The sequence below is a fragment of the Vollenhovia emeryi genome, unplaced genomic scaffold, assembly GCF_000949405.1.
Source record: "Vollenhovia emeryi isolate VEMERY1.0 unplaced genomic scaffold, V.emery_V1.0 DF939120.1, whole genome shotgun sequence".
Taxonomy (NCBI): Eukaryota; Metazoa; Arthropoda; class Insecta; order Hymenoptera; family Formicidae; genus Vollenhovia; species Vollenhovia emeryi.
In genome coordinates, this window is record NW_011967246.1 from 595577 (window position 1) to 617774 (window position 22198).

Consider the following 22198-nt stretch of genomic DNA (forward strand, 5'->3'; position numbering starts at 1 on the left):
CGGAGTCTTGTCGCCGCATAGGACACGCAGAAGCGGCAGTAGAAGAGAGAGAGAGAGATAGATGGAGGTCAGGCGAGAAATGCGAAAGAGACGAGGAATGCAGGAAGAAAAATTCGGAGCCCCGCGCCGTGCCGCGCCGCGACGCGAAGCGGAGCGGAGCAGAGCGGAGCGCGCCGCGCCGTAGCGCGGGGACGGAAGGCGCGCGGCGGAAAAGGCAGAAGGCCTCGAGGAAGGAGGAGGCTGACTGATCGCCGCCGGAGTAGAGGAGAGAGAGCACGCCTGCGCGGAATCCCCGGGCGGGCGCGGGCAGTGCCACCGGAGGCCCGGCGGTTTCAGAGCTTCGCCCGGGACGACGAACCGCGGACGAGCCGAGTGCGGGAAACCCGGTCGTGTTTCACAGTACGACCGACCGATCCGCACCGAGTATACCGTACAACGAGGAGGCACAACCGCGGGGCGAAAAAGAAAGGGGAGGTGGGGGAGGGTTGGCCCGATTGAACGCAGGCAGACCGCTTTGTGACCTTGGTGCGCGCGCGACACTTGGCGTCTTCCTCGGGAGTAATAAAGAAGAGTTTCATCGGTACCCCCTTCCGATCGGGGTCGGATACGGACCGGGGGGGTGTACGGTGAACCCCGCGCGCGAGACCGCCCACAGATTAGACCGTGACTCGGCCTCGCTCCGCCGCTTACGTTCGCGAGTACCCAACTGCGAGATAATGTGATATTACCAGTGTTAGAAGACAAGGCAGAAAAAAAAGGAAGAGGGAAATCGGTGGATGCACGAGAAGAGCGCAACGGGGGGGTTGCAACGAGACGGTTGCAACGACGGGTAACGCGGGAGTATGCGCGAGTCCTGGTAGCACCGGCTGCTGCTGGAGGATGAACGGGACGACGACGGAGGATTATTAAGTGGAGGCGCGCCGAGAGAAAGGGGTGCATCGCGGTGTTCCATGAGATGTCAGTGGACCCGTCGTCCGGGACAGTTACGCCGTCGTCGTCGTCGTCGCCGTTGTTGTTGTCGTCGTCGTGATCACCATGAGGAGGTCCTCCTACGTCAACTACTACGTCCTGTGCCTCGTGTGCTGGATCCTACTAGGCATTACCGGTAAGCCTCGCTCGCGAACACACGGCCACCGTGTTCCACCGCGACGCCGATCCGCGTAACAGATGGCGGCGTCGAGATGCCCGGATCGGGGCTGCGAGAAGAAGACACCGTCAGGGAGGGGGATGACGCTGTAAATAGCAGTTATCCGAGTCACGCGTCTACACGTAGACAGGCGGGTGGTGACCGAGCCGTCGACATCATCGCACGGTTTGCGGGGGAGGCGGGGCTCCGTGGGACTCGTGGCGCGGATGGATCGATTAGATTTTGGGGTGTAGCAGTACGTTGCATACGTCTCCCTCGCACCCCGCGTACGCTTACGAACGTACGTAACGCGCGCTCGTGCGCGTTTTGTCCGCTGTCGCGAATACCGGCGGATTACGAGTACGAGTGGAGATCGCGTGCGGGAGGGGGAGGATCGAGGGTACGCGAGAAGAGATAAGGGCTAAAAAGGACGGAGACGACCGAGAGGGGGACGCAACCTCCGGTCCCGGTCCAGGACCGTATCTAGCGCCACCCTTGTTTGTCGCGCCGCAGCATTGTGCCTCCCTCCATTTGCCCTCTTTCTCACTCTCTCCATCCATCTATCTATCTCTCTCACACTCTTTGGCTGGCTAGCTCTCTCGCTCTCACACACACACACACACACACACACACACACACTGTCCCCCTTTCTGTCCATCTTTCTCCTCTTTGTCCGCCCTGCGTCCTCCCCTCTTCCGCCCCACGTCCCTACGGGATCAGCAGCGTGTCGTCTCGATGATTCCGTCATCACGGGACGAAGACGAGAAGGGAGACGAACGCATCCCCCTTTCCTCCGCCGTGGCGTCGTTCAGGGACGTGTCTATCGATTTCATCTCGCGCGGCTGCATCACCGCGCGATGCGGTCGTGCTTTAAAGCCCGCTCGTGAAACAAGAGCGTCACGGCGTCGTCCTGGAGGGTGCATTCGTGCATTCTGCGTGTACGTGCTATCTGCGAGATAGCCTGGGCTCCCTGCGAGGCATCTCTCAGGGAGAGACCGGGCGGATTTTTGCATCTCTTCTTTAAACATGAGTTTGATCCAATCTTTCGGACGGGGGGAGAGAGAGAGAGAGAGCTACTCCTCGAGTGGCTCGCAAGAAACACCAATTCCCGGAAGAACTACTCCCCGTCGAATGTAACTCGCTTCCGATTGTAGAACTCATTCTATTATGAACCGCGGGAGATAAGCTCTCCTTTCCAGCGGAGCGCCGAGAGCTTTCATCCCGGTGGAGAGAAACGAGAGGCCAACTGTGGGATTACCTTCCGAAAGCGATTTCCCTCGTCACGATTGAATGGGCGACGCGAATATACGATTCCGCAAAGCGTATCAGCGATTAACCGCGATCGCTCGCAAAGGAAAATCTGACGCGCTTTCGGGTCGCTTAAAGGACGACGACGATCTCGCCCGCGGGAGCCCGTCTCGCCGGCGAGGCGTCATCAATTCCGGGGGCAGCGGTGCGCGAGCGGAAAATCCGAAGCGCCGATGAAATCGGATTACCACCGTCGAACTCGCCCGCGTCCGTAGCCGCGCGGAAAGACCGCCGACTGCGACTGCCTGCCGGTCGATGCGATCGCGATTCGCGCGGCCATTCGTCGAACAATCGTTCGACACGATCTCGCCTGAGAATCGCGGTGGTTACGTTCGCCACCCCCTCGCGCGCAGTTTCTCCCCCGCTGGCGGTAAACCACTTGAAAAGTCCGCTAACTGCTCCTCGACTACGAGAGCTTCTACGAGAAGTTCGACAGTTTCAAACCCCGGTAATGGCGGGTTTATTCCCGACATCACTCTCGCCGATACATTATGCACTTTCGATCCGTATAGTACTCGCGCACACGCGTGCGAGGGGGGTGCGGGTGCCGGGGGTGTGCCGCACAACCGCTGATTATAGCTCGCCGCGGTGATTAACCGCGGCCCGCTGCGTACGTTTCTCTCCTGGAAACGGACAAGATCGACGCGGCTTTCGGCGCGGCTGGCGCAACTCTGGGCGTAACTACTGCCTCGAGACGCGACTCTCTACGCGAGAAATCGGCGCTCGCGCGCGCTTACGAGGATTTCGGGGCACGTAACGTGAATTTTGCGGAACGCGGCGCGACCTCGACGGTGCTCGCGGACGTGCTCGGCTGTGTGTGTGTGTGTGGATGCGCTCGAGAAATTGCGTCCCTCGAAAAAAAAAACAACGATACGAGCACCCACGTTTTCCATTGAATTCTCACTAACGTATTTTACATGGATATTCCACCGCGGTAAATTAAGTGTAGACGGGAAAAGATTACCGTAAATGCTTCACGTCTTTTCGCGTACTCAAATAGATTTGGTCCCGGGTAAAAGGAACGAGAGCGACCGCGCGGGTCGTGAGTCTATTTCGACGTTAAGAACGTCGTGTAAGGATTATTATAAAATCATATCGCACGCCGGCGGGAAATAATCCTTCAGAAGCTGAAAAACCGGGATTTATGTGGCAGTTTAGCACACGATGACGTCGTAAAACTGCACGGGCATGCGTACGTGTTGTTCTGACAAAGTGGGAAAGGAAACAGCGGCCCTGCCGGACGCAGCCCGAGTCTCCTCCGCGCATCGGGCGGCATTGTCTCTCTCGGGAAATATACGATTTTAGATCCGCCTTCTGTTTCCGAGAAATTTACCTCTTCCTGCGGCCCTCCGCCGCCCGCGATCACGTCCCATCACGCTCGATTACGCAGCGGCGAGACATCTTATCGCGAGTTATTGCTGCGTGAAGCGGAATAGATTTATAAAGCAATACTCGCTCGGATTTTTATAATAGTTTTCATACCTCGGCGGAAGGATCTCTCGGAGGGTGCCCGCCACATCTCTCCTTCACTCCTAACGCTCTTCTTATTCAAGAGCGCCCCCGCGCACGGAGTCGGAGCCTCCGTGGAAACGGTGATCGAGGCGATTCCGCTGTTCGTACCTCGGTAACGATTTATGCCCTCGGAATGGCGAACGGTCTATTTCCTCCACGGCGCTCGCTTAAATAATACACAACGGAGAATATCGTGTCGCCGGCCAGCTTTGCAGCTTTTATCGGAATCTCCGGGACGAACGTGATTTCCGCGCACCCCCTCGGGAGTTACGGGGGTGCGCGCAAACCGACTTACAAAACGTCGACATGAATAATGCAGCCGCCACTCGTCCGCTCGTCGTCGTATTTATGCCCGGTGGCTCTCTCTCTCTCTCCCCCCTTCCCTTCCCCCGCGATAAACATAAACTCTTTCGGTTATTCATCAATGAGCCCGCCTCGGTGCGTTACGCTGCGAAATTACATGCCTCACGTGGACGGTACATCTTGCCCCGCGATAAAACCCGTCATTCTCCCCTTTGCACGAGCGCTCCTTCGCCTGATTTAATCTCGAGATAAATGCGACTGTATTACGCACCCCCTGAGAAACGGTCGCGCGCGCGCGCGCGCGACCTTTGCGCAACTCGCCGCACGTCGACATGAAAAATAGGTTTGGGGCGGCGTAGGCAGCGTCTAGCGAGCGCGCCTATTTGCGCCCCCTTTCGCGGTAGGCAAATGATCCCGATTCTCGGCGGCGAGGGTGCAAACCTCGCGGCGACCGACGGGCGCGCGTGCGCGCAGCCGCGCAGATTTTGCGCCGTCCCTCAAGATCAAGAGGATCGACTCTGTGCGGGAGGAGGACCGGTAGCGCCCCCCCCCCTCTCCCCCCCCCCCAGACACGAATTCGTATATATCTCCGGCACATTTGACAATACACCGCTCGTAGCCGCGCGCTGATTGCCAATCTGGCTCTCTCGGCTCGCACGGAAACGTGTCGGCTGGATGGATTTGTCGGCCGCGGAATCACGGAGATACAGTTACGACGTTTCTGGGACGACGTGATTTCGAATCTCGGGATAGAGGTGGATGTTTTTATCGCGGCCGACCGCGAACGATGATCAAAATCAGCAATCGCTTCCGAGCATTACGCGGATTATCGCGATAAAAGAAAAAAGGAGAGGACCCTCCTGAAAAAGAAAAGAACGATAAAAATCTGAACGAGGGGTTTCACTACCAAGCCTCGATTTCGCACATGAATTTCGCTCGCGGGGAAAATACCAGTTTTCATTTTCGCTTGAAATCCAACGGGGAGCGAGATCGATGGAAATTCTTGCCACTGTTTACTCTAGCTCGTCGATCAGCCGTCGAGATTAATTTATGATTCATTACCCCCGCATTTAGCTTGACCGAAACAATAATTAGTACCGTTGCAGCGGCTGTGATTTTCTTGCGCATAAGTAGAACAATCGATGCGCGATAAGCCGAGCGGAGCGAGGTTTACATCGTGTACGGGCGATTTCATATTTACTCCTTATCGCGTCGCGCGGTTATCACGCTGTTGATCTTAATTAAGCGTAATTATCACTAGCCTTGTCGTTTGTCAAAGTTTCGGCGGATCTTGATAGCGGCGACGACATATGCTCGCTTCTTACGTAACTCGGGCGGCCTCGAGGAATTAACGGCGTCAACTATAAACACAACTCTGCTAATTAGTAAAATAATCATTTAATCAACAGATCGGAGCGACAGACAAAAGCGAGATAAGGTGCCAACTACTCCGAGTTGTAGCGGAGAAGACATCTCCGGTCTTTGCAGTAGCAATTTATTAATTTAGCGTCTTAAGCGCCCAGCGTCACAGCCTAACGCGTGAAATATTCCCTCGTCCTAATTGAGGATTTCATCTTTCACACTTAGCCGGCGGCCCGGCCATGAAGTTCTGGTCACCGTCGTGCAAATCGTGGAATTTCGTGCGCCGCCGGTCGAACATAAGATCGGATGTGATATCGTCAAGGTCGTTGGAATGACGCCCACGTTGCTCTCTCTCTCTCTCTCTTTCTTCTCCCTCCCTCCCTCCCACCCTTCTTTGAATGTTGATCCGCTTCTAGATTTCCCGGATCGGAATCCCCGGGATTAGTATCCATTTCCCCCGGGCACAGCACCTCAGCGGGGTCTCCTCCACGATAGGATTTATTCCGAATAGCATCGCGCGCGCGCGCGCGTGCGCGCCCGCGCGCGACCGGGCGAGCGCGGCATACGAATGCGAAACGGTCCCTTCTCGAGGTCTGGCTCGCCTTATTATTCCATTGCGACGGCCAACGTCGCTACCTCCATGTTAATTCGCCGCATAACGTGCCGACGATGCGGCGACGCTAAGCGTGTTCCACGAGCGTCTCGAGGACGCGTCCTGGCGGTAATTCGCGCATTTCACGCACTCGCGATGCACTTCGGTGAGAGGCGAAAGAATATGCATCCCCCGGTCTCCCCGTGTTCTCCGCATTGCGCCGCATTTCGCCCCTCGTCACCGGGCGATCGCACGTAACGCGGCACCACCGCTGGCACACGCGAGACACTTTTCTCAACACGTTCCTTTCAGGGGTAAGTACGAGATCTCATTCGCTGGTGAAGAGATTCGACGGGATTTACACGGGGCCTTACTTCGACTCGAACACTCCAACGAATATCACGGCGCAGCTGGGCACTCATGCTTACCTACCGTGCAAAGTGCGGCAGCTTGGTAACAAATCAGTAAGTTATTTAAAACCATACGATTCAGGTCTCGGTATAAAAAAAGACTGTGAGCGCCGGCAACGAAAGTAGATAGCTCTCTTTTCGCGGAACGAGCGAAACGTAAAATCCGCGAATATAAAAGAAATTAATCTCTTGCGGCACGAGAGACGCTCACAGCAATTTTTATACCCCTACGTGTTTCCTTTTAAGCTAGTGCCACACTATGCGCAATTTGTGCTGCGCGATTCGCAGTTTGTCCCTCACAATTTGTTATTTGTCGTTTGGTTTGTGTCAACTTGGACAATCCTTACCTGTTATCACAGGACTTGCATCATAAGTGTACAATTAAGCCAACGGCACACGATACTATTTTTCCTACTGGATTACTTACGAAAGTCAATCAGAATTTGACCTTAAGGGGATGCCGGAGTGATTGTGCACTTTTGGCACCTTTTGCTCCTAGAACTGTCAATTCGTGAAAACAATTGTGTAATATACAAACTATGTGGCTTTTATGTACGAACCGACAGTGTCCCACTATTCAGATTAAGTGAAAGAACAGCATGGTATCACTGAAATTAAGTTTAGGAGCTTAACAAGAAGTCTATTCACTCGAATAAGTTATAGATTTAGGCTTCTAAACTTAATTTCAGTGATACCATGCTGTTCTCTGATTTAGTCCGAATAGTGGAACACTGTCGGTTCGTACATAAAAGCCACATAGTTTGTATATTACACAATTGTTCTCACGAATTGACAGTTCTAGGAGCAAAAGGTGCCTAAAGTGCAGAATTACTCCGGCATCCCCGTAAGTCATCTGATCTAAAACTCTGCACCCTTATTAGCTCTCGCAAGCTATCCAGTTGGAAAAATAGTATCGTGTGCTGTGTGGCTTTAGTCAAGTTTCAATGTTAGTCAAAAAGTGAACTATTTTGTAAAAAAACCGCTCGGCCAGCGAATCACTGCAAACGGCGAATCGACGAATTTTTCCTCCACACTATTCACGAATATACGAATCGCGCATTACGAATCGCGCGTAGTGTAGCGCTGGCTTTACCATTCAGCCTCGAGTCTTACGTGAGGGTATTGTGATTTCATACATATCAATACAACTGTCATCGCGCCGTCGATTCGAGACCTAATTTGTCCTTGTCATATTGTCCGCCCGCATCTTTGATGGAAGCGCGTTGCCTTACGCGTTCCGTTTATTGACAGCTTGATTTATTAACGAGCTTATTTGTGAGATAACGCGTAATGGCCAAATTTCCGCCTGACAGTTACGACAATGGGACTCCGTTTGATATAACGACGACGCTAAAAAAAACAAAGAAAAATTGTTACAACCGAGCCGAGTCTCCGGGAGACAAAACCGCCCCGTTCCCGATCTCTCCTGAATGCTACTCCACGTGCGGGCAAGCTAAATTTATTTGCACGCAATCCGATCGTCCCTGTTTTATTATTAACGGCAAACTATCGAGTTATGATCGGCGCATCAAAGCGAAATAGAGTTATTTCTGTTATCAGTCATTCTTTTCACCATCCGTCCCGATCAAATCGCCAGCCTTGGACAGTGATTACTTCTGGGGGTCCGCGGATGATAAAACGACGTAACTAGTATATCTCAATCGCTATCGCGAAACCCGCCCCATTTTCTCCGCGTCGGATAGCTGTCCGCGACAGATAACCCGCCCACGTGTCACGAGCCGTTAACTCGTTCTCCACGATCGGCGTTCCCTTTTCACCGGATCAATTCACCCCCGCTAATAAAACGCCTGCTAATGATTCGCGTTTCCACCCGGTCCTCTCTCTCTCTCTCTCTCCTCGTGAAATCGGTAATCGGAAACCGGTGCGCAGAGTGAGGGGGCGGTTTCGCGGAACGCCGGCCGTCGTCCGGCGCGTAATAAAATTACCGCCGGCACGCGCGAGGCTCGGCACCGCGGCCCCCGGTGCGTCTCTCGTTAACGAATCTCGCCGACTTGTACGCAGGCGTACTCGTCGTACCCTGGGTTGTTGTACAGGGTATACGCCTGTCGCCCGTTGGCACGCGGTCGAGGACTAAGTATCCGGTGACACGCGACACCCGCGCGTACAGTCCCGGCGCGTACTTGAGGGGCCCGCGCGGCCGCCGTCGCCGCCTCGATCCTTATCGGCCGGCGAATTAAATGTATTCGTACCTCGCCTTCTTTCGACGCAGCACACGGACCGCCGTCGACGCCGGGTGGTTCGCGGCACCATCTAGATTTCCGTCGGGCGCGCGCGAGCCGTCCGGTCGATGAACGATAAATTAACTGCGCGACGGGAACGGAAGATTGATCGTCCGGAATCGGAACGAACCGATGGTACCCTTTCTTAATTTTTTTACCCCCCGTGTGTTTTTTTCTCTCCCCAAGGCTGTATCTCGCTCCCGACTCCTGTACTCGACCCTTCGTTTTTACGCACCCCAATTTCGCCTGTCTCTCCCGATGTCCACTTAGTTGCAAATAATGGGTTCCCGGTGATTTCGTCAAGCTAATGCGATTAACTCTTTGAAGTTCAGTGTATGAGAAAAACCTGTTTTTTAAGAGACCAACATTTATTACACGCGCAAATATTTATAACTGTCAAGTACACAACGTCAGTGTTTTCTTGACCATATCTGGCATTTGGAATAATATAACTCTGGTCCCGCGGTGAAACCGCTGGCCTAAAATATTTACTAGTAAAATGTGTGGTAAAGCTTCCAAGGGTTCTCATAAAATTCTTGAAAATGCGATGTTGTCCCACGATTACATGATTTTCAGGATTAAGCGAAAATTCTCTTCGTGTAATGAAAACAATATACAATAGTAGTTTGACAGCAAAACCACTGGGATTCAAAGAGTTCAAACAACTTCATTAGAAGCGTTGTCCGTTTCGTAAAAAAAAAAAAAAAGAAAATAGAGAGAAAGTGGGCGACGAATCTCTGTAAATTAATAAAATTCAAAACCGACGGCTGTCTGTAAGAGACTATGAAACGATGTCACGCGTGAATTTACCGAGTCCGTCGAAGGCGGACAAAAATAATTCATTTTGATTAATCCGAAGGTCTCCTGGATCAGAAGAAGAGACTCGCATATCCTCTCGGTGGATAGAACCATGTTCATTCCGGACGAAAGGTTCCAAACGATTGCCGGGGAGGCGGACACGTGGACGCTGCAGGTGAAATACGTCCAAGCGCGCGACGAAGGCGAGTACGAGTGCCAAATCTCGACCGACCCGAAGAAGAGTCACATCATCAAGCTCAACATCGTCGGTGAGCGTCGCGGCAGGCGATTACTCGTTAAGCCGATTGTTGGTCAAACGACCGGGCGACAATACCGAACGTCCGACGTGTTGCAGTGCCAAAGATCGAGATCTTGGGGGACCGTGACATGTACGTGAAGACCGGAAGTACAGTCGCGATACGGTGCGTAATAAAGCAGTCCCTCGAGGGCCCGTTCTACGTCTTCTGGTACCACGAGGGCGATCGCGTTCTAAATTATCAGCTGGGCAAGATTGACATTCAGACGAAGAGGATCGAGCAGGACACGGTGAGCAGCCTCGTGATTCACAACGCGAGACGGGAGGACTCGGGTAACTATACTTGCAGCCCGAGTAACTTGGATAGCGCGAGCGTGCAGCTGCATGTGCTGAACGGTGAGTGGAGCATTTTATCACTTGCGGGGGTGGGGGAAAGTTTGTAAAAATTAAAACGGGGAAACAGTGTCAAACTTTTCTCTTTCCCCCCCCGAATATAAACTTTCGTTACATGTGATTCACTGTTCGCGAGATGATACTTTTGTTTTTACGCGGACTTTTGCAAAGAGCACTTGTGATAAATAACACGAACGCGGGGCTTTTTGTCGCAGCGTATCCAATCTTGCTTATCGCTGGTTTATCAGATGTAAATATATCCGGTGATTTTCTAGGGGAACACCCCGCGGCGATACAGAGAGGCATCAGTTCAGCGCCGGGCGGCTGTCCTACCCTGTGGTGGCTGGCAGGAGTGGTAACATTGTACTCGAGTCACAGCAGCCGCCTGTTCGTCCTCGTTCTTTTGATCCTTATGGTTCTCTACTCGAAAAATCCATCTTACTTTGCGACGGAACGATAATCAGGCAAGACCGCAAGGATGGTATACGCGTATAATCGATTATCTCCTGCTACGAGACCCCGACTACCTCGAGAGAGAAGAGATCCTCGACGTTGCGGACCGATTTTCAGAGATCAAGGACAAAAAGGGCGAGGATGAGCGGATTAGGAAGATAAAGGGTAATACGATGGAGAAAGAGAAAGATCGGAGAAGAGAATAATGATCCCGGAGGTAGTATGTTTTTTCTCCGTACGCGTCAAGTAAGAGTTAGAGAGGTTCGTCTCGATTATCGAGACTGTGATCCGGCCGTTAGAAATTAGGAATTAGTTTATTATATGAATTCTTGTTAAATTGCTGCGGGAGTTATACGTGCTGGAGAAGCTACGAAATTTTTGACGTTATCGAAAATATAAATTAGGTCGAGCTTGAACAACGGGTAGTCCGTGAACGTCGTGAAAACTTTTAATTGAGAGTCCGGGACCGACAATTTCACTTATTAGGGCGAATTATCTAACAACAATCACTGGTTTATCAAAACCTTTATCTAATTGTAAGTAAAACAACGTGTTGCTCTTATAATTCTTGACAAATTATCGCGGCCGATATTTTCGAGCTTGCGTTACTTTTCTAAAGACGCGTTCTACGTTTGCGTTTTACACTTGTCGAAATGTTTCACGCACTTTCCGTCTGTTTAGCCCGACAAGGTGAAAAGTTACGAAATCTCATAAAGGAAGCGCCCGTAAAACGATCGCGAACGCGAGATTCTATCGCGAGGGCGTTGGGTGGTTTCGTAGCACCCGTTACAGAAACAAGAAAGCGATAACGTGACGAGAAATACAGGAAGAGGAGAAACGACGGTAAAAGAAAGAGAGAGAGAGAGAGAGAGGGGGGTGGGGGAGAAAGAGCAAGAGTCGAAAGAGAAACGTCGATGAGCGTCGACGTGGAAAAGCGTCACGAGACTGGGAAAAAGCAGAAAAAAACTTCGTCCGCGCCGCTCGAATAGAATTGAAACTTGTTCGATGAATTTTCGAGATGCGATGTAATTAATTATATTCGATAGCGACCGATTACAACAAAGCGTGTCTATACTTGACGTCTACCGCGTGATCTGGGATCGTCCTGAGACCGAGCGATCTCGGCCATCGTCACTTACAATTAGACGATATGCCGATACGCGCCAGAAGCAATTAGTATCTCTCTTTAGTTCGTCAGTCAGCGAGTCTACTCCAAGATCACTGTGAAAAAACAAGCTTGACTAAAGCCTGGTTTTTCCTTTCCTGGTCAATTGTTGACTAGAAGTGGTTAGTTGGTTCTCTATCTCTTCGTAGATAATCCTATGGAAAAAAGCTGGAAAGCCGACTAACCTCCGGTTAACAGTTACCCAGAAAATGAACACCCTGGGTCTAGAAGGGGAAAAGAAACGAGAGTCCAAGCGACCCTGTTGAGAAATAAAAATGTTACTGCTATTAATAGCATGGTGCGATGGTATTATTCGATCCGAGGAGGAAAAAATTCATATCAAGCGACGTTCTGCCCATATCAAACTCATAGTCACGATATTCTGATATTCCTAGCGGCAAGCCAAATTTGAAAGGAGTAAAATTTTTATTCGGGAAAGCTCATCGATCGCGCGAGCAAGATGGGACGGGATATCGCGATGGGAATTATCACTGCCTCTATAAATACTTGACCGCTTTGTCTAAGGCGACAGGTGTCTCGAGACGATCCGCGATAAAAATTTTGGTAATTAAAGCGCATTGAGTATACACACGTCGATCAAAATATATCATACGTCCGCGCATGCACAGGCTGAGACACTCACCGCGACGCGGGCCGTAAGGACCGACGCATCTTCCACTACCTCGTCCGCTCCTTTGCGCGTCGTCTCGCGATTTCGGAAATGCCGCGTTTTTTCACGGAAAATCGAAGACACTCATTAGGAAAGTACGTAGAGAAAAATTTCGACACTTTCGCTCGGGGGGGATTAAAAATACTGCCAATACGAAGCCACTTTGCGTTCCTTCCTTGAAAAATTTCTCGAAACGCGTGTTTCACAAACTATACATTTCTACCGGAGCGTTCATTCACGTTGGACGACGTTAAAGGAAAGGGGAGACATTTGTTTTGTATGAAATTTACACACGCACGTATTCGTAGTGCAAGACGCCAAATTTTACGCGCATTCGAAATTCCGTATTCGGAGCCTCACCTCCCATAGATTTCCTTTACTCGCGAACCGTCAAGCGTCTCGTCGTAAACAATATAGACAAGTACTTTCGACAGATACTTTTTGATAACGTTATATCTCCACGACGGTCTCGGCCCGCGGCGCGCCGCCTCTAAGCATGATCGGTTGTATAATTTAGCGGATGAACGTACGGCTTTCCGGCGGGCGCCCGCGCGCCCCCCGCGAATTTGCTTTCTTCTCGCAAATACTAGAGGGGAGGGGAGGGAATACTGTTTTTTATAATATTATATATATAAATATATATATAAATATATATATACAAACGAACAGAAATATATATATGTATATGTGTACGCGCGCAAATACGTTGCACATGGGTGTTGAATATTGAACAAGTTTCAGCTCGCACGAACGAGGGGCGCATATAAAGCGGCTAGAGCGTACGTTCTCGTAGAGAAAATTCTTGAGGAAATATCTTGGAGAGATACGAAGAGCAAGGCGGGGAAAGAAAGACAGAGACAGAGAGAGAGAGAGAGAGAGAGAGAAAGAGAAAGAAAGAAGAGAGGACAGAGAAATAGAGGAAAATAACACCATAGTACACGAGGACTGCGGCAGGAGACGAACGATTCGTTAGAATATCTACGATTCATGTGATTGTAAATAACGTAACATAGCGTATAAATAACGTAACGTTAATTAATGATATGCCGTACGTGTTACGCTAAAGAAACAAGAAAAAAAAATAAACTAAATAACGTTACTGTGTAATTTTTCGGGTCGTAAAAGCGCGCATTGGAAAAAAATGGGTCTGGCCGCCCGTGCTAACCGGCTCGGGAATCCATGCACGGTATACCGGGGATAGGCGCGAGAAGCGAGAGGAATCTCCCTCCGACGGGACAGAGAGACGCGGTCCGCGCACATACGTATACGATGTTCCCAGAAATCGAGATCGCCCGAACGAATTTCCGTTTCGACGAACATTTCCCGCGCGAGGGGGGTGGATACGCGATCGCCTCGCGGCGCCGTCGGGTCCAATCGGGGGAGAGACCGCCAACGTTCGGCCGTCGCATTTGGCCGCGCGCACCTCCGGACGCCGTCGGACGTGGGAGATCGGTGCGAAGACCACACGCGGAGGAGGAAGAGGAGGTGGAGGGACCGGAAGCGGAGGAACACGCCGGGTGCCGGCGCGCACGCTTTTCCATGGCGCGCCGGTGCGTCCGAGGGTCTTGGGGACGAAGCGGAGCGCGCGCACGTTTCCCCGTGACGAGCGCGCTCGTGGATAGCACGGGCCGGCCACACACGCGACTAGATGTAACACTAATTAACGCCTAGCAGTTAAGCGAACTAACAGATATAAATGCAAATATATCGTCGGATATAATAGCCAAGGCGGGGCGAATGCGCGAGCGGCTGTGTGCGTGCGTGCTGCGCGACCGCGCGAGTGCGAGCGGTACGGTTGGTGCTTTAAACCGTGTGAGCCTGTTTTGCGCGAGAGCGACGCGAAAGAGAGAAAATGCTAAGAACGGAAGGCGCGAGAGATTATGAGAAAGCGAGAGAAAATAATACACACACACACACGCGTACACACACACACACACGCGTACACACAGACGACACATACAACACGTACACACGCGTGTACCGAGAGAAGTTCGTTGGACTGACGTGTACTAAGGCGTTGGTCGAATGACGCATTTTAAGATATAAAAAAAAGGTCGATCGGGGACGTAGTTTATCTTCTTTATATCGTTTCCGCCGTTCCTTCTTCCCGCGCCTCGCGAGGCCGCTCCTGAGGCGACGACGAGAAGGACCGAGGGCAGTCCTGAGAGGCCGCGAGAGTGAAACTTCGCCCGCCCTCTTAGCCCTCTTCTTCGACGCAGGCCTCCCCCTCGCGGGGTGGAAGGAGGAACGCCGCGCTCGTCCCCGTCGCCCTTTTGCCTCACCGCGAGAAAGGGGGGAAGTAATTTAAAGGGAAGATATAGCAGGAAAGAGAGAGAGAGAGACGGCGAGATGAAGAACCCAGTCGAGAAACGTCGTCGTCTTACGAATCTAATTCTAACGTCGTAGAGAACAGCATTGAAATTTTTGTACCAAAATCTATCTCGTAGCCCTTAAGTGTCGCCGTACACTTGCTTTTCCGTTTCCGTTCGACGTTGCCGACCGCGCGCTTACCCTCCTCATTCGCGGTAATTTTTTTCCCCCTTTCCTCCCTTCCGTCGAGACGCGTCGCGGGGGAACGGAGCGAGTGAGACTTGCCGAAAATACCCTCCCGCAAGTTTCTCGCGCGATCGCCGCATTAGAATCTCCCCCGGGGGGGCGCGATCGTACGCGCCTCTCCCCGCGTTCGAACGAGCGCCCGACGCCCTCGCGTGCCACCGCCTCGCGTTTCGCGGGGCAAGTGGAGCGTGAGAACGATACGATTGCTTAATCGCGCGCTCCGGGAGAGCCTCGATAAACCTCCCCCGTTAATTGTAATAAGCGATCGACCAGATCCGCGGCTCGGCCGAACGCGAGAACGCGCGCCCGATTCCCGGGAACCGCGTTAACGAGTCCCCGAGAGGGTGAACCACTTTGTTTCGAGAGTGATGCTTGTGACCGTCCTGACAGTACGTCGATGTGCTCTTACGCGATAGATAACTGCACAAGTTAGGTGTTCTTCCCGAGATAGTAGGCTATATGTGAGCGATACGGCGACGACACCGCCGTCGTCGTCGGAGAGATGAAAGACGAGTAAGACGCGGTGACCCAGAAATAGATCTCTACCGAGAGAGCCGCGGGGATTCCAATTCCGACGTGATCTATCCGCGTTGCCGCGCCGTCGAACGGTCTCGAAAAATTCTTTGTGAAGACGGGAGAACATCCCGGAAATCGATTACGCAGCTTCGCGAAAGAAGGACGGACGGAGGATTGGGAACAGATCACCGGCGAAAGAATTTCGAGGCGAGCGGCGAGCGAAGTGTTATCGAGAAACTTTTTAGACGAGAAGCTAGACGTCGGTAGAGACTGCGAAGACTGTACGTGTCCCCCCCGCGCGCGCGGGGGACTGGTACACGACTGTTGCGATTTTAACCCTCCACCGCTTTCGTCCCTCCGCGAAGACAGACCTTGCCGTTCGCCGAGCGTGTAACGAATTTCGAGGATACGCGTCCAAGTATTAGAGTCCCTCTGATCAGATTCCGGCCAGCGGACGGCCAGCTTTCGATCGGCCCTTCTATTCTGGCAGCTCCCGAAAGGGAGAGAGCGATAGAGAAAGAGATAGAAAGAGCGAAAGTGCCTCCTTCTCTCTCGCAGAATTTCGCCAGTACTGATCTGCTCTTGGCCAGACCCCGATTAACGGGGACTCCACCGGCGACGAGATCGCGGCGCTCCGCGGAAAAGCAAAACGCGTGATTCGCTCGTCTCGTTCACGCGGGTGTATTCATTTCTTTTCCCCGGCGGTGGAGGGTTAAAAGGGAGAGCCCATTTGTCGTCGATCGACGCCCTCGGGACGGGCGGGTACCTCGTTAACCACGCGGATCACCGATGACATTCGCGAGAGACGCCGGCGTGCAATCACGCGATTGCCGCACGCGAGCATCGAAGCTCCCGAACGTACGACTCGAGAGATAGAGAGAGAAAGAGAGAGAGAGAGGCTCGACGTTAATTATCGCGAATTACATTATCGAGTAACGGATGATTACGTTCGCTCCCTCGGCGGTGCGCGGCCACCGCGGGTTGATTATTTATTACCGCGTTGCGTCGCGGCGAACGCGCGTGCGATCGACATCGTAAATCAGGAGCTTCGACGAGTCCATTGGCGAGCGAGCGAGCTCGACAACGTCCTATTAATGTTGAAAGCGAGAATCCTACGTTACGGGCGTTTCGTTGACGGCACGCGACAGATCACACTATAGTAAGGGATCTAATTAATCACTTAACGCAACACGTCTGCCGATTCGAACGTTCGACGAAGGTGATTTACGGCCGCCCGCGCCGCAAAGGGTGGACCGCGGGAGATGCCCGGGGGTAGGTGCGAGGGGAGGGAAGGAGGGCGAAATTTGTCGAGCGCGCGGATAGGCGGACGATCGATTAAAAAAAAAAAATGTAAGCGTAAGTTAAAAGAGAAAATAAACAGCAAGACACTCTGGAGATATTCCTCGACGCGAGCCTCGTCTCGTGGATTCGCGTCTGTACACCTTGGGTACGCTTTAACGAGATGAAAACAGACTCTAACGAATCTACGAGATGATGCCGAGGAAAGCGAGAAGGATGTTAGAGCGAATGGGAGGACAAGCGGAGCGAAAGTTTAAAATGTGCGTGGGGAAATGCGTGAGCGAGTGAGCGAGAGCGTGTGTGAGAGCGAGCGAGAGAGAAAGAAAGAGAGAGGGAGCGAAAGCGAGATAATAAATCAATGTTAAACCCATCATTACCGGACTCGCATTTTCGGGAGACAAATCTTCGTTGACCGCCGTTTCTACGCATAAGTTTAGTCTCGTTTTTCGAAAGCTGGACGAGGCGCGACACGCCCTTTCGGCGCCCGATCGCGGCTGCACGATACTAATTACTTAGCTCACGGACGAACGTGGAGAGGAACTTTTATTCGTCACTCGCGTCGAGCACGGGCTCGATCCTTCACCGGCGGCGGGACAGACGCGATCGACGTCGAACGGAGGCCCACCTCCCCCCCGTCCACGTCTCGGGAGTCCTTACATACAAGTTTCAGCGTTTCCGTTTTTAACCTATTGTGGCGAGAAACGGGACGAAGAGCAGTCCCGTTCTATGTGTGTAAGAACCATAAAAGCTTAATAAAAGGAAAAAAAAACATTATACTATGAACTTACGGAATACCTAATAAAAGTAAGCCAAACCGTTAACAGGGCGTCTTTTATTTCTCTCGTGCTCCTCCGTGCATAATCGCATTAGATGCTTCGTGTATCGTTGCATCATATATTAAAATAATCTGCCGTACATATACATGTTTATCTCCTTTCACGCAACTTGTACATTTATCATTGTATCAAACACACGTACATATCATGGATGACATCATTATATATTAATATATTTGGTACACTTCATTATGAAATAAGCTCTTTATCGTGAAAGAATGGGATCTTATTTTTAAAAAAGAAATATAGAACGAGTCTCGCGTAGAATAAATTGCGGTTACAAATTTAGAAAAAAAAAACTAAATCAAATGCTTCAAATGAAGCCATTGCGTGTCTTTGGTCGGGGAAATTACAAAAGAGCTTTGTTTCTCACTTAACTTTTTTCACGGCCTCAGGACTCGTGTCGTGATTATATTTTGCGACAATTCTCTGGAATAAGAGGAGGTAGATCACGCTGACGAGTCTCGTCAGTCCCATCAGCGGCACTTGCGCGAACACGCCGGACAACTTGACCGGCGACATTCCCGCGCACAACGTCGTCAGTATGAAGCCTTCCAGACCAACGGTAGAGAAGAACTCTCTCGCCTGAAGCCGATGTTATCATTTAACAAAGGTGGATAAAGGGAAAGAAATTTAAATTCATTAATTTTCGCGCACTAACCAGCGCGTCCTCGAAGGCCTTCTCAGCAACGACCTCGGGCTGGACCAACTTGGCCACTTGCGATATGGCTTTCGTTTCCGGCGGCTTGGACAGCTCTTCCACGGCGTAACCAGGTGTGTCCGTATCCGGCGGTAAGCACAGAGTGACAGAGACGCCGTGTGGCCGCAGCTCCATCGCCAAGCTCTCCGCCAAGCCACGCAGCGCGAATTTTGTGCTGCTATAAGCGGTGTATCCAAAGATACCTGCAAAGCATATTCTCTTTTTATACAAAGGCCATAATTGGTATGTGTCGATGGTACAAATAGTTTATTACGCAAATACCTAGGAGACCAGCTTGAGACGACATAAGTACGATCGCTCCTTCCTTGGAAGCTTTCATTCTTGACACCACCGCCTTGGTGCAATAATACGTGCCTAGAAAATTTGTGCGCAACATTTGATCGAGATTCTCTTCGGTGGTGTCTTCTATCTTGCCAGCGATTGCGAGGCCAGCGCAATTCACGAGCATGTAAACTGGTCCCATAACGTTCTCCAGATCGGCCAGCGCTCTTTCAACAGCTTTATAATTCGTCCCAATATTTAAAGACAGACACTCCACCCTTTGTGTATCCTTGTTCTCGCATGCTTCCACTATTTCACGTTTGGCTTTCTCCAGATTCTCCAAATTCCGCGCGATTATCGTGACATGCGCTCCCTTCTTAGCGGCGAGAATCGCCATGCATTTCCCAATGCCGCTGGAGCCGCCGGTCACCTACAAAACAACATTTCACACTTCTGTTACACGCTAAGAAAGATATAATATTATGTATTCGGCGAGTTAAGATATAAAATATTTTAATATATTCAATTCGCTCTTAGAACATAGTCTTGCACTCTATATAATTATATAAGGTATCTGGTAACTATCGGATCATTTTCGTGAGCAGGTAGAGCGACTTAAGCTGATGAGTAAAAGAAGTCCTGTACCGTGTGGCGATCGTGACAGTAAACAATGAATTATTAATTATCAGAGATCTGTCGAGCAGCGATTGGTCGAGCGCTTACAGTGTTGTTGCTACGCGCGAGGCACCGAGAGGAGCGATGTGAAAATAACGACAACACCTGGGGTGTGTTCCAATTTCCTCTCGGTACTACTGACAGTACTCTCCAACAGTCTCGAGCATTCAAGATTCAAGAAAATCACCAATCGCAGTCGATTGTTCTCACATTTGATTGTGATAGGTCTCTTTCTTAAATCTTACGTCTACGACTAAGATTGTATTATTGGTAAGTAAATTGTAAAACAGTCTTAAGCGGATCGTTCTGTGCCATCAGCCTTACTCGACACCCTGTACTCGTAACAACGAATTTATTCGAACTCGGGCGACACTCACGACAACGTGCTTGTTCCTGATGTTTTTGATTTTCTTCATCCCGAAGAAATGTTCGCACGTCACAACCAAGGCGCAGATAACGAAAATCACCGCCGTCAGAGCAACCGCTGCAATACCGTACGTGTCCAACATAGCCATGTCACGCTTACCGGTGTTAACTACGATAAAATTCGCACAAGAAATCTACCTCGTACGACACGTGAGCGCGCTATAAAACTTTTTGTTTTTCCCTCCACGGGGACGCAGTCAACCGTTAGGTTAGGTTATTTGGCGTGCCTTCTCGTTCTTATGTCTTTGTCTCTACTATTTTTCCCGTTCTCCTGACGAATTGGTACACAAGTTGTAATTTATTCCAGTCTTCTCTCTTCAAGATATCCTCCATCGACCACGCTGCAAAACTTCCGAACGATGGAGAGGAGATGCCTCCGCCGGCTCTGCCTCAGAGAGAAGCCCGCCCTCCTTGAACGCGACACGCCATCTGCGGACATTGAAAACGTGGACATGAACTACGTAGCCAATGTCCACGTTTGGGCTAAGCGGATAACGCAAATCTGCACGTTATTAGCTGCGTTCGGCATTGCAAATTCGAGGCATCGGAGTGCTCTTTTGCATTCGAGTGAGCGAGGGAGAAGAACGAGATAGAAAGGGAGGAAGAGCACTCCGACGCCTCGGATTTGCAATGCCGAACGCAGCTATTGGCAGAGAGAAACCTGAGAGCGCGGCCACGCCGGGCGTTTTGCTCGATACCGTTTTCGCTCGGCTGCATTCCAGGCGCCTTAATACGCCCATTTTCATTTTTGGAACTATTCCGCTACACCCATTTTCAAGCACATACCGCTAAAGTCTCCACTTGGTGCGTCGTTCTCCGCTACATTTTTCAAGCGGGTAATGCAGTGCCCAATTTTGGTTGTGTTCCGTGCCGCATGCACGAAATGTCGGTAACACAAGGGTGTTATTGATGTTTCGTAACTAGAGTAAAGTGGATGTCAAAACAAAAGTGAGTGTCAAACCATATCGTTAATTTCTACGGTGATTTGTCGCGACGAATATCGCATAATTTGAAGTAGAAGTCGCATTTTAAACGAAAATCGCAGCCGCACGCGGCGGTTTGTCGTGTCGCGTCGTCGTCGCGACAAATCACCGTGGAAATTAACGATATGATTACGGATCGCGACAATTACTTAAACGCGATTGATAAATGTTAATAACTTTCGAACGAGACGATCGCGCGCGTAGGAGATGATCGAGATTCTCGTAGGAAATAATCGCGTTACGAGGAGCGACGCGAAGACACGCGGTATAATGTATGTATACATCCGCCGCGCCGAATAATTCGACATAATAGATTGTTTACGTCCGAGGTTTTTACGGCGCTACGTTTCATTTCTTGGAATCCGCGCTCGGTTTTCGGCAGAGGTGTTTACGGCGCGGTACGCAGGATCAGTCATGCGGCGACAATCGAGTTGATCGGTTGTGCCCGCGCCGCTTCGCATATCGTATTGTTCTTTCTTGATACGCGTTCGCGACAAGTGCGGGAAGAAACTGCGATCGCTCTCTGTGAGCAATCAATGATCGATATCATCGTGCGATCGTTGAATTCCCGCGATTTGTGCGAGTGATTTGTGCGGACATCAGTGCGACGATATAATCGAAGAGTTCGTAGTGGCAACCGGACTCGGTGACAATCGGACATAGTGAAAATCGAAGACAGTGATATTCGGATACAGCTGTGACCCATCGGCTTTATAAACGGAAGCGTAAATTCGCGAGTGAAGTGGCATTTGGATACAGTGACAGTGAAAAGTGACTTTACAAACGAAAGTGTAAATTCGCGAGTGTGTCGGAGAACAGCTGTGACAACGACACCTGAGAGGCGGACACCTGAGTGGAGGAGGAGGCATCGAGCGCCATTGCAGAATCAGCGTAGATACATCTCCGCCGCTGCGCATCGTGTCGGTGAGTGAAAAGTTTTTTTTATTAAAGTAACAGAATCTACATTTTTAGATCGTAGATTGATACATTTCGTAGATCCGTTACGTTAAAATGGATAGGCTACAATTAATAATCTCACGTTTTAGGTAATATATTTAATTTATCGAAGAGAAGTGATTTTATAGAGCTCTACAAATCAGAGTGTGTTGAGCTCATTTCTCTCACGTTAAAAATCGTTAAACTATATAATAGAAATTACGCGAAATATGACGAATATTATTGATGCACTCGACCAACTAATTTCTCGTAGCCTATCCATTTTTATCAACTTAACACGATGTAATGTAACATGATGTAACATGATGTAAGCTAAAATCGAAGTGGTCGCTTCTCGGCTCTCTGAGCTAAGATCGAAGTAATCGCTTCTCGGCTCTCTG

The 22198-nt window shown here is 50.7% G+C and overlaps 2 protein-coding genes across 2 annotated transcripts; one reads left to right on the forward strand and one right to left on the reverse strand.

Annotated features, from left to right (window-relative positions):
* Window positions 1–318: 318 nt before the first annotated feature.
* Window positions 319–13653, forward strand: LOC105570393 (neurotrimin-like). The gene is made up of 5 exons (XM_012027553.1): window positions 319–1105; window positions 6516–6667; window positions 9713–9920; window positions 10007–10303; window positions 10576–13653. The coding sequence occupies exons 1-5, from the start codon at window positions 1036–1038 to the stop codon at window positions 10758–10760; spliced, it is 912 nt and encodes a 303-aa protein (XP_011882943.1). The 5' UTR covers window positions 319–1035; the 3' UTR covers window positions 10761–13653.
* Window positions 13654–17780: 4127 nt separating this feature from the next.
* Window positions 17781–20306, reverse strand: LOC105570395 (3-ketodihydrosphingosine reductase). The gene is made up of 4 exons (XM_012027554.1): window positions 19830–20306; window positions 18778–19207; window positions 18457–18698; window positions 17781–18380 (listed from the first exon to the last, which is right to left on the reverse strand). Exons 1-4 carry the CDS (start codon window positions 19965–19967, stop codon window positions 18165–18167), a joined length of 1026 nt encoding a protein of 341 aa, XP_011882944.1. The 5' UTR covers window positions 19968–20306; the 3' UTR covers window positions 17781–18164.
* Window positions 20307–22198: the final 1892 nt, after the last annotated feature.